The sequence below is a fragment of the Megalops cyprinoides genome, chromosome 15 (genome assembly GCF_013368585.1).
Source record: "Megalops cyprinoides isolate fMegCyp1 chromosome 15, fMegCyp1.pri, whole genome shotgun sequence".
NCBI lineage: Eukaryota > Metazoa > Chordata > Actinopteri > Elopiformes > Megalopidae > Megalops > Megalops cyprinoides.
The window spans coordinates 24,124,927-24,141,325 of record NC_050597.1 but is presented as its reverse complement, the minus strand read 5'-3'; the positions used below and the strand labels follow the sequence as shown (position 1 = coordinate 24,141,325).

At 47.5% G+C, this 16,399-nt stretch overlaps 2 protein-coding genes across 2 annotated transcripts; both read left to right on the top strand.

Annotated features, from left to right (window-relative positions):
- Positions 1-250: 250 nt before the first annotated feature.
- si:dkey-191g9.7 (G protein-regulated inducer of neurite outgrowth 1) lies at positions 251-7,293 on the top strand. The gene is made up of 2 exons (XM_036547356.1): positions 251-558; positions 3,922-7,293. The coding sequence occupies exon 2, from the start codon at positions 3,931-3,933 to the stop codon at positions 5,422-5,424; it is 1,494 nt and encodes a 497-aa protein (XP_036403249.1). The 5' UTR covers positions 251-558; positions 3,922-3,930; the 3' UTR covers positions 5,425-7,293.
- A 3,880-nt stretch (positions 7,294-11,173) lies between these two features.
- Positions 11,174-15,666, top strand: zgc:112285 (uncharacterized protein LOC561476 homolog). Its single transcript, XM_036547273.1, has 6 exons — positions 11,174-11,276; positions 12,764-12,873; positions 13,393-13,487; positions 14,125-14,405; positions 14,912-15,075; positions 15,444-15,666. The coding sequence occupies exons 1-6, from the start codon at positions 11,174-11,176 to the stop codon at positions 15,621-15,623; spliced, it is 933 nt and encodes a 310-aa protein (XP_036403166.1). The 3' UTR covers positions 15,624-15,666.
- Positions 15,667-16,399: the final 733 nt, after the last annotated feature.

The following is a 16,399-nucleotide window of genomic DNA, read 5'->3' as shown; positions in this document are numbered from 1 at the left end:
GGATGACGATTGCTGTCTGACTATCCACGTGCCTCGTTATCACTGATCCCCTCCCCTCTCTCCTCACCCTATCCCCGTGTCCTGCCTCCCCCGCCACACACAGATACACACGGACCCCCCCTCCCTTCCCCCCCCTCCTCCCCCAACACTCCCTCCCTCCCTCCCACCCTCCCCATTCCCTCCCACCCTCCCCATTCCCTCCCCTTTGCGAGAGACCCGGCCGGGGATTTGAAGATCTGCGAGAGAGCCTCTCATTTGTAATCAGATGAAAGCGCAGATAATCCCGAGTCTGGCTCCATCTTGTTCACCGTTGGAGTAGAAGGAGGTGGAGGAGGGGCCGTGAGAGGGGGAGGCTGGGCCTGGTGGGGGTCACCTGTGGATGAGAAGAAGGAGGAAGCAGTTTTCTTTCCCTTCCAAGGCCCTGGACTGACGGGGCGCTCAGAGGATGAGTGAACTCTGACACCGAGAGACAGACGGAGAAAAGGAGAGAGAGAGTGAGAGAGAGAGAAAGGAGAAGAGGGGAGCTTTGTGCTCGTCACTGACACTCGAGGTAAAAAGGTAAGCGGGGTTTGCTCGGTGGGGTGGTGTTTGGAGAGTCAGACATGCTGTCATTTTTAAAAAAAAATTATTTCCGCCTGGAAACACAGTTGCCCGTCCGTCAGCGTTTTACCCGAAGGTTGGCGCAGGTGCATGGCTGGTTACAGGGTGGGGGGAGGTGGCTGGGAGAGGGGGAGTGGAGAGGAGGAGAGGGGGCGGGCAGAGAGCGGAGGAACAACACCTACAGTCTCAATGGTATTTTTAGCCTTCCTGGACGAAACAGCGTGAGGGCGCTCTCAGTCTTGGCGTGCAGCTGGGGCTCTCTGGCTGCGGCTCGGGTCTCGGAGGCTGGTGCGGGTGCATCTTCGCCCCGGTCTTTTCCTTTTCCCCTTATCGTCCTGTCACCTGTCCTCTGCCTGTGATGTGCCGCTCACTCATTCTCTACGTGCACGGGAAAGAGATTGCGCCTGCATGCAGTGCTGTTCTACGACCCTCGTGAAGTCCTCATTAATTTGCAAACAAAATGAGGCAGCTCTCAACTGAGTGGTTTGTGATGTCAGCAGGCTTCTATTAACAAAATCCCAAGACAAGACCTTTTTTTTAAAAGGCGGTACACTGGGATGCTAAATGACCAAATATTGTCAATATTAAAAAATATTAATTTTTAAAATGAATATCAGTAAAATATGAAAGATAAGGTTTGACTTAAATCGATATTTCTTTGAAACTGTTAGGCATTGAAAGCTAACATTTTTTTTTTCCATTGTGATTGTGGGTAAAACTATTTTCACGTTTTCTGTGTATTGAAGATGCACTGACCACAAGTGATAATAAGCCACCATCATCCTAGAGAAGTGATATGGCAACCGTGATTAACTAATCCTGCCAATAGAGTCGGTCAACATTGATAATGACTCAATACATTTGCTGTATCACTTACTGCTCACTGGAGGGTACTGAAACCAAAAGTGTTACTTGGTTTTATTGACAAATGTTTTCAATAAATGAATTTAGTCTGTCACCCAGCTAGCTGTAAAGCTGAAGTATTTTGATATGCTTGTCAGTCTGCAGTAATGAATGAATTGTGAGTTGTATTTGTCATGTTTAGGACGCCTTATCGATTTGGTCTTCACTCTGCAATAGATTTTTGTCAGCTATCAGATGCTGCAGTCCAAATGCTCAGGTATTGATGCTGATGAAAGCTTGATTTTTCAGCGTTTGACCAGTGGCAGAGTAATTCTGCCCGTCACTGAAAACTGAGAGTTGCCTGAGTGGAGTATGAGTGAAAACATGTTGACGAAACACATCCCCAGCCTCAGCTGTTTGAACGATAATTATTCTGACATCTTGCAAAACAGATATGACACCGTGGGCTTTGTGTGAGTGAATAATACCCCTGTCTGACTGAATGCAGATGCTAGACAACAATACCACCCCGTTCATGAACGTTCTTGCCAGACAGGGGGATTATAATACTCTTCTGCCAATGCCCTTGTCAGCCACAACAACAGATGAAAGGAGATGGTGGCGGTAGTTGTAATTTTTGGCATTTGGGTGGGTAGTGGGGGCGGGGGATAGCTGCACTGTGGAGGTGTGGCTTGGTTGCTGGCCTGGACCTCAGGGTCATAGACTCCGACCCAGCTTGGAGGGTTGGAGGTACAGACACGCAACCCCTCGAATACCGCTGGCTCAAAGTTTCTGAATTTTTACCCCGTGTTTGACCTAGGTTTGATCCCTGCTTTCACTCCAGGGGACAATGTAGGCATCAATGACAGCGCCTCCAAGTGGCCGATGGCCAAATTGGAGCAGCGTAGCTTTAAAAGAGAAGAGCGTGCCAGTATCTACGGGGTAAAGGCACAGGAGTGCAGACGTACCTTTGAAGTTCAAGGATGATGAATCAGAAAGACGGCAGTATAAATGTGCTGCATAATGAACCAGATCTATTAAATGCGTGCAATTTCCTTTTTTACATTTTTTACGCTGAGCAAAATTCATACAGCTGCTTAAATTTTAACACTTTTTAATTTGTTATAATTTAATGCCTTTAGACATACCTGTCACACACTCACACACACACACCCACATACACACACACATTATTTCTGGCTTTCTGGCTCTTCCCTTCTCTCTGTCTCTCATACAGACACACAGGCATGGTACATACATTTGTAATATAGTTTTGTTTATAATCAAATGAGCTGCTACAGCACCAAAGAATATTTAGATTTGAACCTATATTTGAATAGGTTCAGAAGTATTCCCAAGAGCTGCTGCTCTGACCTTTAGCACCTTGGTGTAATCCTCCTCTTGGGTCTACAGTTGTGTGTTTGCACAAGCATCATATGAATCATAGCTTAGTGGGGATGGACTGGAAAGCTCATGTTGTCTAAGAGAAGGACTTATTGTGGATCTTAGCCCCTTAGTCCCTTTGTTAGAGTTAGGCCAGATCAGCTGTCTCGTCTGTACTACAGAGAACATGATGTCTCCTTTTCCCCGATAGTCAGATAACTCACACGCGATTTGTTCACACGGGCCAGCACAGACTTACTCCGGTCCGTCCTGCAAGGTTATGCCACCTCCGTTTACTGCGCGGCCGCTCATGCCGTTGTAAAACAGTAACCACCCGTGAAGCCTAATGCGCTCTTAAAGCAAGCCGACAATCCCATGTTTCTCTAATAATCTTGCGGATCAGCACAGACTGATCCAAATCTTTCCTCATCCCCCTAATCTCTGGGAAGTGTGTGGGATACCTGACCTGTCTCCGCCTGTCTCCTCCACTGTGTCATGATTTTGGGTGCACGTTCCCCACTGCTAGGTGCATGTGCCAGCCTCTAAATCTCGCCCCATGACCGGTGAACAAGAGGTTGAGACTTTGCAGCCTGATTTGGGGTTGCATAGATCAAAAGGTGACTTTACATTGGGTGATCTTGAGTTGGTCTACGAGGTAGCCACACGTAGTCTGAGGCATATAGGAGACCTTCATCTCACATAAAGCCACCTAATGACTGTGGAATTGCTGTAAATAAACTCCTAATAATGCAGTGTCACGAAGTTTGCCTATGACACAGGAACCTACGCTGCACAAGGCTTTAATTACTGTGGTTGCAGTTTCTGTTGTTGTAATTATTTTGCTGTGGTGGGAACCTGAAGACAGCAAAACGGCAAAATTGCGTGTGCAGTACGACACTGGTTATTATTGCGCAGTGTGATGGATTGATCAGATGTAGTCTGTTGTTTTCTGTATGCACTGTTCATGTGGCCTTATTATGAGTACTTTTGTACCTCTGCTTTGTAAGTTGCTCTGGATAAGAGCATCTGTCAGTTTTAATGTAAATGTAAAATGTTGTTGGAAAGCTTAGTATCCATTACCTTTTCCCCAAACAGGCCTTGCCCATGGCAGAGAGCGCACGCCCCGTATCAGAGCTCTTTCCCCCGGGGAGCGCCGCTGCCTCTGGCGCTGACAGCACCTCTGATGGTGGCATCTTCCCCCTCTCCAAGAGCTCGACGGACGTGGTGACGGGGCCTCTGCGGCAAAAGGAGCCGCGGAAGAGTTTGAGCAGCGCCGCGTGCTCTCGGACGTCTGTCGACAGCGGCGGCCCATCACTGCCGCCGTCAGGGAGTGACTCCCAGGAGCACAGCAGCGGGCCCGGCACGCCGGAGACGGTGATCCACCGCGACGCGGAGCGCCCGTGCAGCATTGCCGAGATCCCATGGACTGAGCCGCCGCCCGCGGGCGAGGTCGCGGTGAACAGCCACCCCTGCGCGGCCCCCGGCCCACAGAGCCACGCCTCCTCCTCATCCCACACGGACCTCCGCGACCAGCGCCTGGAGCTGGTCCAGCAGCCGGTGCAGAGGAGCCTCTCGGCTAGCCTGCACACGGCCAGGGAAGGGCCGGCGCCCCGGCGGAGCGAGACCAGCGTCGCCTGCCCCCGGGCGGGATACTGCGGCCAGGACACGGCGGGCTGCCCGGGGCTGGTGTGCAAGCAGCCCATGCAGCTGCAGCAGAGCAACACGGTCACCACCTGCCGGGGCAGCAGCAGCAGCAGCCCCACCCAGCAGCAGCAGCAGCAGCAGGGGGGCGTCCGGATCTGCCTGCCCAGCCCATCCAGCAGCTCAGGGGAGGGCGAGGCGAAGCAGCCGTCCTGTGGCGGGGAGGCCTGCTATGGTCACCTGGTCAACCACGGCGGCCTGGAGGACACCTTCGCCGCCTACTGCCACCCGCTGCCGATCCCCACGCCGGCCCAGCTGCTGCCGCGCCTGGTCGGGGCGGAGGGCGAGTGCGGGGGTCAGAGGGCGCCGGCCCACGCCGGCCTGCTCACCTTCCCCCGGCTCATCTCGTCCGTCAGCGAGACGGGGCTCGACGCCAAGCGGATGATGCGCTGCTGCAACGTGGACTGCCAGGAGCAGGGCGCGGCCTACCCCATCCTGCCGCCACCGGGGGGCCTGCAGGGGGCCGGCAGGGCCACCAGGGAGGCGGGGACCATGACCTCCCGCGGGGAGCTGAGGGACGTGGGGGTGCAGACGGAGCTCTCGGAGACGCCCCCGCCCCACGTGTACCCCGAGGTCAGCGTGGCGGCGGAGGAGGGGGACGCGGGCACGGGGACGGGCGCCGGCGGCCAAAAGTCGCCTGTGAAGGAAGTGATGTGGGACGCGGAGGGGATGACGTGGGAGGTGTACGGGGCGTCGGTGGACCCCGAGGAGCTGGGCCTTGCCATCCAGAAACACCTGGAGCTGCAGATCAAGGAGAAGGCTGCCCGGGCGGCCAAGCTGTCCCGCCAGGACACACCCACCTCCCAGCGGAGCGGGCGGCGCAGGAAGAGGGGGGGTGTGATGGGGTCCCTGAGGAACCCCTCCTGCTGCGCCCGCTCCAGCGCGGTGGTGGACTGACAGGGCGAGCCACGGTTCCCGTGTGGCAGGGTGGGTGACGACCACCATGCGCTGTTGGTCATACCCACCAACTGCAGAGACTGTGGCCTGAAATACAGAGAGGAACCTGCCTCACAGCAGAGGTATGTCCAACTGATGTCCAATCAGGCAAAATCACGCATTCAGTATCAGTGCTGCACTGAGATCTGTAGCCCCGCTGCAGGTAGGCAGATCAGTCACTACCACCAGCGAACCTCGCTGCACAGGGAGCAAAAACTCAAAACAGCCTTCCCTTTGTCCCTTCTCTGGATTACTGGACTCAGCAGTATGGGTGTTAGGTCTATATGTTAGGTCTCACACATTCTGTGTTTCTCACGCAAAGCCATGAGACAAATAGCTCCTCAGACCTCTGGTCTGGAAAGTGCTATTACAGCTGATTTAAGGACCTTTTGTAATTTTTCAAACTAGCAAGTATTATAAAACGGTACTGCAGAAAGGAATGAGCAAATGTAACTAACAACTGCAAATGATGTTGGATCATATCTAAAATTCATGCAAGTTGAAAAAAAAACAGGAAGTTAATCATTTAAGAGACAGTTGCAGTGAGAGATATAATTACAATAATGCCATCATGAACAGGTCATTAACAGCCTTTGTGAACTACATTGTGCACTGTATTAATTCCGCATTGAGCACTGAATTGAAGTCGACCACATCAGTACATTTGATTATCCTTTGCCTTGAAACCAGCAATGATGGCAGCAGCATTTCAACCTTCCATATAGCAGAGCTTAATGGTGTGAGAACCAGCTACAAGAGTATTTCACAAATAGTCCCTCTGACTCACACACATCCATGCGCATAAACACATGTCGTTAAGATCAACAAACACATTTACCTTTATGTAAGCAGCGTCCCTCGAGTGGGTCAAACAGTCCAGCCAGTCATGTGGAATTCGTATCACTCACACAGTGTTTATTCTGTCACACTGATGCATCCGAACGGGGGAACGCTCAGCCTAAAACAGTTCAAAATAAGCTGTTCATTGTTTGTGACTAAACACAGCCCTGTGTGTGTGTGTGTGTGTGTGTGTGTGTGTGTGTGTAGCTGCCCCTGTTTGTGCTGCAGTTCAGAGTTCACAGAAATATCCAGATGAGAACACGCACAGGCTGAGCTATATGTCACAATAGACACTGATCCTAAATAAAACATTGCGAAAGATGTTGGTTCCAGAGTATCCATGCTCTCTCACTTTGACTAAGGGCCTCATTTTGCTTCTGGTAGGTTTAATTTCAGAATTATTCTCCATATACATGTTCATCTATATGTTTTTTAAATTTGCTGCTTATTTTGTATGGTAATCTGCATTTTATTGATCAGGCTAATGCAAAAAATAGGGTAGGTTATAATTTTTCCACAGTGGTCCTTGGGTCAAGCCTGGTAGGCAAGCCTGTTCATTGACAGTGGTTTAATTCCAACTCTCTGGGCACATGCTGTAGGTGGTCTGGAGTGTTTGAGATGATAGGATAATGGTGTGATGTCTCATATTTCATAAGTGCTAATTCATGGGCGGTAGGGACAGATTCACTGCTGCTGTCCTTGATTTGGGCCATCAGCTGCTTGAATTGCGCAAAGCACACAGCAGCCATGAACTGATAAAAGAAATGACAATTTCCCTAACCTTTTGCTTGTCACTCAATAGTATTACCCTTCTATATATTTCTGTCATTATGCCAAGGATGCATACCTGACTAACCGTTCTCTAAATGTGGGCTAAACCTGTAAGAAAGAAATTCGGTTAAACTGCAGCATGTCCCTCCCTTATAGCTGAGTGTGTGCCGAGGCTGTGGATTTTAGACTGTGCAAAGCAATGTAAAGCAAACTGTGTATCTCAGCTGTGTCATTTTCTTCACTTATGTGCTGGTGCGCACTGTGTAGTGGAGCATTAGCATGATTCTAAAGAGAGATCTTCGACACAACTACGCTTCTATACAATCAGTTCTCACAGAACGTTCCATTTCACATGTGTTCTAAGCAAAGCTTGTTTTTGGAGTGTCGGAGTTCTCTGTAATGACTTCTTTGTTTTTATAGATGAAGGAGAAAGAATAGAAAGGAATTTCCTGACGCCAAGTGACAGAGAAAGTAGCTTTAATTAGTGAGGTGTTCGTTGACATTGAGCTCAGACGATTTGGAAGAACGGACTGGGACGGATGCATTGTTTTATTTATAGAGGAGCAGGAACACATCAAACCAACTGGTGAATATCTGTCCAGGTCTTTCTTTTCATACAACCTGCGAACTGTGCAGGATACAAAAACAAATGACCAGTATTCCTGTTCTGCTGTTGTGATTTCCTTCCCTTCAAGCCAGCTCTTACTCTTCCCTGGATTCAATCAAACTGCCAAATCTTCTTAAGGGAAAGTGCTATCAAATGTAACCCTAAAGCTAACCTTAAAGCTAATCCTAACCCTAAACAACAGCAACAAAGAACCAAACAAATAAAACCTGAAAAAATAAACTCTTGTATCGATCCAGTAGTGCAGGACAAAACAATATTATAAACTGACCCCCTTCAAAATCATCTAAATTACTTAAGGGGAAAGGTCACTTGAAATATGATATAGATTAATGCTTCTTTTTTTGCAGCACTTAACATTGAAATGACTTTGCAGTTCTGATTGAATCCAGGGATGTCATTTGAACCTTCGGTTGAGATTTCTCAATGTATCATTGTCAGCCTTTACTCTTTACTTTAAGAGAAGCAATAATGGATACTCTAAAATTGCCTAACAAGAGTCTACTTTGTTTTAAAAGGTAAATATTCACAAAACCTCTATTGTTATGTGTATTTGTGTTTATTAGGATCGATAATATTATACAAAGGATGACCTGCTTGTTCTGTTATGGTCAATTACTGTGTATCCAGCTGTGAGTCTAGACTAGAATCTCTAGGTGACTCTAAGATGGGCCTCTGCCAAATAAAAACTGCCTACAGCAAGATTTGAGTCACACCTGTCATCAAGGGTTATGTGTTCTGTAGATAAGTCAGACTTTTTCCCTGTCCTTATTGGTAGCTGTTTGATGTGATGTGTCAGTCAGTCAGGAGCGAAACCCTTTCAGTGACATCATCAGCACCAGACTGTGAACCAGGTGAGCTGCTAGGGTGATGAGAGTGGGCAGCCTCACGCACCCCAAAATGGCCAGAGCTGAGAGTGGCTCCTTGATTTTGCCCAGTCGCAGCGAAGCCATTTGATTGGCTCAGAAAAGTCCACGATCGACAGAGCTTGGTACCGTAGCTCCACCCGTTTTGGGGTTCACGAAGCCTCACTCCCCCACCACTGCTATCAGCACAATAATGACCCCTCTGTCCCGTCTCTTTGCTCCGCTTTGTTGGAGGCTGAAAGCATTCAACCCCAGAGTCAAGAGCTCAGTTCGCTGTTCCCATGAGCTGGCACATTCCTTGGTATTCACTGTAAAGGGCTCTTTTTGAGTGGTTGTTTGTCACATATAGTGAAATGGCCATGGAGGGCAGAAAAGCTGCTCTGTCGGGTGAGGCCTTCTGAAATGAGGCAACGCTGAGAGCACAGTTAGGGTGCCGGGGCATGAGGTGGGAGTGTCTGTCTGTGCAGCACATATTCTTCTAGTAATGCCAGCAATAATAATAATAGTAATGCCTCATTTGAAATCCTGTGTTACTGTGGTAGCCTCTGAAACACTGTGTCTTTTCTCCTGTGTGTTGCTGGCGTGGTAGCGCCACCTGTTGGAGATCTGTAACGACTGCCCCGCGGTGTGTGTCAGCTGGTTGGTGCGCACTCGCGGAGGAGGGGTTTAGAACCCGAGTCTCCGATTGCGTCATCAGCACATCTGGCCAAGGGAAAGGTGGCGTGTGTCTTCAAGAGTCAGATGATAAAAAAAAAAAAAAAAAACACCAAAACCCCACCTCTCCCTTTAATCGTTGCTTACCATTAACTGGCTGGTCCATCACTAGTCCTGTTAAACTGGCTTTTTGAGGCGAGATGAGAACGATCCGGCTCTTTTCCCCTGTAGTCTCTGCCTCGAGCAAATAGACGTTGTTGCCACCTTGGCCTGTGCCAAAGTGCAAGTGACTGACCTTAACAGAGCCTGCGGAGGCGTTAGTGAGGCTCTGTGGAAAACGAGGTCAGTGCAGCCTCCTTCAGCTGTGCCTCAGCACAGTCCGTCCCAGGAGAGCGGGTTAAAGCCATCTGTCTTTTGGAGCACACGACGTCACACGAGAATGTTCGTTACTTTTTTTTTTTATAAAAAAAGAAGGTTTATCTATAGTTTCTATTTTATTTTTTAAAATGAAGATGAAAAGCCAATAGTATTCCCAGGGGGGCTGGTGTCCACTGCCCTCTCTAATCTGTGTCTGTGTCTTTGAGATTGAGCGTGGCGTTTGTGACCCGGTACGATGTTGCGACTAATTCTGGGACGAAGGATGCCCTTAACTAGCTGACAACACACAGTTCTCTCTGTACCATCTGTACTCTAGTATTGTAGATACAATCGGAATTGTGGCAATGTATTTTGGAAATGTTTTTGGAAATGTCAATTGTTTATTTTCACCAAAAACAATAACAAAAAATCAATAAAGATAACTAATACCAGTAAAATTGTCTCATAGATTTTTATGTTCATATTTTTTCTGTAAAATATCAACTGCATATTAAAAGTAATAGTAAAATGATAACTTTTTAAATGATTTATACTATTCACTGCTCAAAGTGATCTGATTACATTCCATCCAGGAACTCTGCGATACTTGAAAACTTTAGAATCAATGGAGACCCACTGTATGATGTTTTAGAAAACTGTCAATAACAGAAAGGTTTGTGGTCTTACATGTTTGTGAATTCTTGTATATTGACACCTAGTGGCAGAAACAGGGAAGACGTGAAGCAGACCTGAGTTGATTCTGTTTACTAGTGTTGTGGCACAATTCTGCTACCTGTTAATATTACCAGAGCCTCTGCACACACAGGTATCAGGTATCACACAAGCACACATATCTAAAAGTAGTCAGCACAAAAGAAGTGCACCTGAAAGAGTTCAGTTATCCATGTCACAAACAACAGTACTTCTGGGCGATTCTTCAGGCTAACTTGTTAAACTCTTATCCCCGCCTTGCAGCAGAAGTGCAAGAAATGGGCCTGTTCTCTCAGCTCACCTTGCCCACCTCCACCATTTTTATTTTGTTTTTTTGCTCAGCACATGCTCATATCTAGAGTAGCATACGTCACTTCAACATTAGCGATGGGGGGCACAGGGTGCTTTCTGTCTGTGGGGTGGGGTCATGTTGTGTGCTATTACTTTAACAGCCAGGACAGCTTTAAACAGGTGGGGTGGGGGGGGGGGGGGGGGGGGTGAGAGTGGAGGTGGCATTGGGTTCATGTGTTTACAGTTCCAGGCTAGTGGTTTGAAAATACAGGGGGTGGCGACAGAGACCCTGCGGGACCCCAGCCCACGTGACGTAGCGTGAGGAGGTGGTGTGACAGCGAAGGAGGGCGGCGGCGTTGTTTCCGAAAGTGCTGATCGGACCCACAGGTGCACCGGCCCCGTTAATGCAGAAGCCCCTAGCTGCATCCAGCAGAACAATCCAGCGCTCTGGGCCCTTTGTCCGGCCCCTTTGTTCCCCAGGGGGGCATTGAGAGAACAATGGCGGGGGACCTGTGACAGCGCTGCCCCGCTCCCAACCCCCCGCCGCCCCTCATAAATAGGGGTGCTCTGCAGCCAGCACCCGTCACTCTGGAAAATGAGCGTCAGGAGCCTGCTGCTGTTGTGCTTCACTCTCGCCCTCACTGTCACCCAGGCCGTCTCCCCCGGGCGTCACCTGCAGTCCAAGGCCCTTCACCTGGGTAAGTGCCAATGGACGCTCCTCTCTCCCCCGACACACACTCCCAGCTTGGCCCACACAGTCTCTACTTACACTGTCCTGACGCCCAAATAAAGTCTGGGCTGACAAATGCGAAACAGGGCGATCCACATTGCTGAGGAATTGGCCACAGTCCCTCAGAGTGAGCACAGAATAGTGGAAGCACAATCAGGAGACATTACTGTGTTACTTAATATTCAAAAGAACATGGATGGAAATCTTCAGTACCTGATCTGAACAGTAAAAAAGAATGTGCTTTAGGGCGTCAGTTCCACTAATATGTTCATAGACATTTACAGTATAAAACAGTATATTGCAGTAATGGAGATATTTTGTCTATGGAGCAAGTTTCATCTGATAAACTTAAGACAAAAACGAGATCATGCGATATCTACCTGGTCTTCATCAGGTTACAGCAGTATTGCATCAGACCTGCTTAAACAGACACATCAGCCAGTTAGGCAAATGAAAGCTGGGCCGTGATCATAGATGCAAAGGTGGAAGAGTGACAGATAGAAGACAGATGGGAGAAAGGTACAATATTGTAAGAAAACACAGACAAACTCATACAGAAATGCAGTACTGCCAAACACAAAGAAATTATAAATATTACAATAAGTTTGAGAAATATGGAAAAGGATGTTAATCCATATAATGCATAAAATTTATATCATAATAAACAAAAGGTGGCATTGTATACAAGAAGGCAGAATATGGATGAATATGCATAGCAAGACATATATCCTGTAGATGTCCCATAGAAGAACACGTAAGTGACATATAAAGTGCGTAGAACTGGTACCAGGAAGGAAGTTCATTTTCTTAGTCATTGCATCACAAAAGTATCTTGGAATCAAATACATATCAGTACATCAGTACATATCCGTACATTATCATGTGAATTCAACACGCTCTAACCTCACTAGAATTTTATCAAATTCCCTTGTAACTTGCTAATTGCAATATTTGATTCCTTTCTGATGATATCTTCCATGTCTGTCAAACTGTTAATATGATATACTCACAAAAATATTGCTAGTTATCACAATAATGAATGTCACCAAGCTGAAAATGTCTCCTTTCCTAATTCTGATATTTACTGAAGTGCTGAAGTGTACTGAATATGAGCCACAAAAATGTGGAGAATGGGGCTTTAAAAAAATTCCACTTGTAGCTGAAATGCAACCGACATAAAGAAGTACCATTCCTAAAACAGCTTTTCAAACGTATGGCACTTGTCTGCATGCCAACAAGTAGTGTTGTGGATGTTCTGTCCTTATATGTTTACATATTTTTATTCTGCATTTATATATTTTTAGGGCTCTGTAAGTCATATATAATGAAGTTTGTACATTATTTTAGTTTTGGTCAAAATTTTCTTTCGAAAATGAAAATGAAATGAGAAGTATGGAGAATGTGGGCCTCTCTCTGAGCTGAGGTATAACTGTCTGTGTCTGTGCCGCCCTGTAGACTGGCCTGAGGACTGTGGGCTCGCCCACTTTAAACCCAACACAGCAGAACGCATCGTGTCTGGGAATGAGGCACGGCCTCACTCCTGGCCATGGCAGGTCTCTCTGCAGGTAAATCACATCACAGCGCCACCTAGAGTGATGCTTCCGGCCAACACGGCTCCATGGGGTTCTGGGGTTAACACAATAAACATTTGCATTGCTACATAACTGTGCTGAACTATCTAATATAGGTGTATAGTGAACCATCTATTACTACATTTGTTTGAGGGAGCATTATCTTTGCTAACCTTTAAAATGTGCCATGGTATGTTTAACATTTACTTGGCATAACATTTACCTAACATTTATTTAATACATAATAAATTATATGGTTCAAAACAAATATGACTCTTGTGTCAAAGACTTTTTCTGTATCTATACTGACCTTTTGTTTGATAATTAAGGGTCAGTGTGGCATCCTCAAGTCAAATTTTCAATACGTGCAAAGCACACATGCAGTAAGGCCCACTGAAGCTTGATATTTTTCATTAAACACGGAAACATGGCATGCAGAAAAACACTCAAGGCTGATGGTGAATACAAAAGGAAGTTGATGTAGGTACTCACGCTCGTTGTTGCCTGCCCCAGGTCCGTCCCAGAGGAAGTAAACACTACATCCATGTTTGTGGGGGAACCCTGATCCACAAGAACTGGGTGCTCACTGCTGCACACTGCTTTCAGAAGTAAGGGTTCCACCAGACACATTTTACACCAGAGTGGCCTTGTGCCCGTGTAATCACACATTTTAGTTACATACATTAGAAGGAAATCTCTGAGCATTTAATGTGATTACATATGCAGACCTATGTAATGTGTACATAGCTATGCATATACTATATAAGTATTATGTAAGTTCACATGGAGTGTTCCTGGTTTTCAATATAGTAAATCATTTCTTTGTAGTCTGCATTTTTAAATTACTGAGTGATGACGGATAATGCAAATAAATAGTTTTGCATATGCAGTTACCCAGATGCAAGGCCACTGCAAAATGAAGTACATTTATCTCAGACTAAGATCTCCCAACACGTGTTCATCCATTAATTAAAAGTGGGTACCCCTCACTAGTTTTGAGGGCATAAATCCAGCAGACATTATGTATACCTCTGAGTTAAGGTTCTCTGAAACTAGGGTGGGTGTTAAACCACGTTAATCCACTCAAAAAATGCCAAATTCAATCAACCAATCTTAAAAGCCAAGTCAAAATCAAATATCATTCAGCAGTCTAAGACTGGATGTCATGACCGGGAGGTTAGATGCACCGATGATGCTCTGTGAGGGTAGTGTAACGGTGAGGTGGTGCGTCTCTCTTGGGTGCAGGGGGAAGGCGGAGGATGCAGGGAGCTGGCGGATCGTTCTGGGGAAGCACCAGCTGAGGCGCGCCGAGTCGGCCGAGCGCATCTTCCCCGTCAAGAGGATCTACCGGCACGAGAGGTTCCGCTACCCGGCTCACAGCGAGCTGGACTACGACATTGCCCTGGTCAAGGCCGCCACCGACATCCAGCCCAGCAACTTCATCCGCTACGCCTGCATGCCGCGCAGACAGACCGCACTGAAACCGGGACACTACTGCTGGGTCACGGGCTGGGGGGACACGCGCGGTAAGAGTCCACAGACTGACACAGTGGATAAGGAGTCTTATAACCTGATAAGGCTGCAGGTTCAATTCCTGGATTGGGCACAGCTATTGCACCCTTGGGCATGGTGCTTTACCTGAATTGTTCCAGTAGATGGCCAGCTGTACACAATGGTGATGTGCAAAAATGTAAGCTATGTAAATTGCCCTTGAAAAGGCCTCCTAAGGAAACATGTAATATCATGTACAGTCAAAGACTGGTGGGGAGTTGCCTTAAAGTCCATTCCGGGGTTGAATATTAGCTATATTAGCTATTTAATGGACAGTATGATATTATTTCCCTTCACAATCCCAGTCTTGATGCTCTCAAAATAGAATTGTGCTACAAACGTGTCAACTTGTAGTAATGCGAGGAAAAGGAGAGAGAATGCATTGGCGTGAAGAGACACCACATTAGTGGCATGCTTTCCCAGGGGAAAGACGTTAAGGGGGCCATTGTTAAAAGGAGGCTTGTGTTTGTGCGTCTCTCAGGGGGGAAGGAGAACGTGTCTCTGGCTGAAGCACTCAACCAGGCCCGCCTGCCCATCATCGACTTCAAGACATGCCGGCAGAAGAAGTTCTGGGGGGACCGAGTGCGAGACTCCATGATCTGCGCTGGGTTCCGTGACACGGAAGGCACACCGGCTGCTTGCCAGGTGATGAATGATGTCATATTCTAGAGCCTCTAGAACTAACAAAATGCAAGGGGGGCCAGACAAGTATATGAGAAAACTAAACCCGTGATTAGGGAGTCATTAACAGTAGTGGGATTCACTAAATCTGCCTATTGAACAGATTGGAATTGGATTGACCCTCCAACAGAACAGTTGGAGGGTCTGTCGAAGCCGATGTTCTTAGGTGGTAGACCTGTAGACCAGACAGTAACAGAGCATGAAAGGAGAAAGGTTAAGAGATGTAGGTGTGTTAGTGTGGATGTGCTACTGAATGAACGTCCCATTGCTGAAGGAAGGGTGAATAGGGGACTGAGGCTAACATTATTGCTGATGGTTTGTCCTGCGTGCAGGGAGACTCTGGTGGGCCTCTCCTGTGCCAGCTGGGACGTGACCGCTGGGAAGTGCACGGCGTGGTCAGCTTTGGCCCCATCGGTTGCACGGTGGAGAACAAGCCGAGCGTCTTCACGCGCACCTCCGCCTACATACCCTGGATCGAGGCCACCCGGATCAGGGACTTCTTCCTGCACTGACACCACACCTCTGAGGCGGGGGCCACCGGCCTCCGTCCGTGCAGAACCACCCCCCCATCGCCTGCTAGAAGAGTGTAAACAGCAGGGAAAAAGCACCCGCCACCTACAGGCGGAACGTGGCATAGCATCTGCTGCCCGGTCCAGGGCACGTGAGCTGTGACCCAGTGTGTGTTGTTCCACTACATTCACAACAACTCAACTCTTTGTCTACGGTGGCATGGACAGTCCTGGCTCCTCCCGACAGTTCCTCACTGTGTCTGATTGGTCCTGACTAATTTCAGTCACTTGTGTGATTCGTCACCACGCCAGGATTCAGCACTGCAGTGGAGCAGCATGGACAAGCTTACTGTTGCCTATGTCTGTGCAACTGAGTCGTATTCCATTACCAGGCAATAAGCAGATACACACAGCTGCTGGTGCTTTACGTGTTCATCAGCAGTTATGTGCACATAGGTTTCAGTGATCAACATGTTCCTTTCACGTCTACATTTCAGTGTCCCACCGATGAGTACTCAGAAAGTGAGTTCTTTTGTTATTTATACAGCACCAGTTAATCATTCTACCCAGAATGTCACTGCTGTACTGCAATAGACTTAGGCACAAAACATCATTGCTAGAGTAGTTTATGGCAGTCTCCACAGATAATCAGTCTTACAATATCAGATATCTTAATCAGTCTACAGTTAATTAATAATCAATACGTCAATAGTCTGTGCAATAATTTTTTGAAAAATTATTGCATCATATTATCATTTACCAACACCATTTCACTGTCC

Excerpts from the sequence above, each read along its gene's own strand:
- si:dkey-191g9.7 (XM_036547356.1), top strand. The coding sequence starts at position 3,931 with ATGGCAGAGAGCGCACGCCCCGTATCAGAGCTCTTTCCCCCGGGGAGC.
- zgc:112285 (XM_036547273.1), top strand. The coding sequence starts at position 11,174 with ATGAGCGTCAGGAGCCTGCTGCTGTTGTGCTTCACTCTCGCCCTCACT. Across the intron at positions 13,488-14,124 it reads GCTGCACACTGCTTTCAGAA|GGGGAAGGCGGAGGATGCAG; the intron begins GTAAGGGTTCCA and ends TCTTGGGTGCAG. Across the intron at positions 14,406-14,911 it reads GGGCTGGGGGGACACGCGCG|GGGGGAAGGAGAACGTGTCT; the intron begins GTAAGAGTCCAC and ends TGCGTCTCTCAG.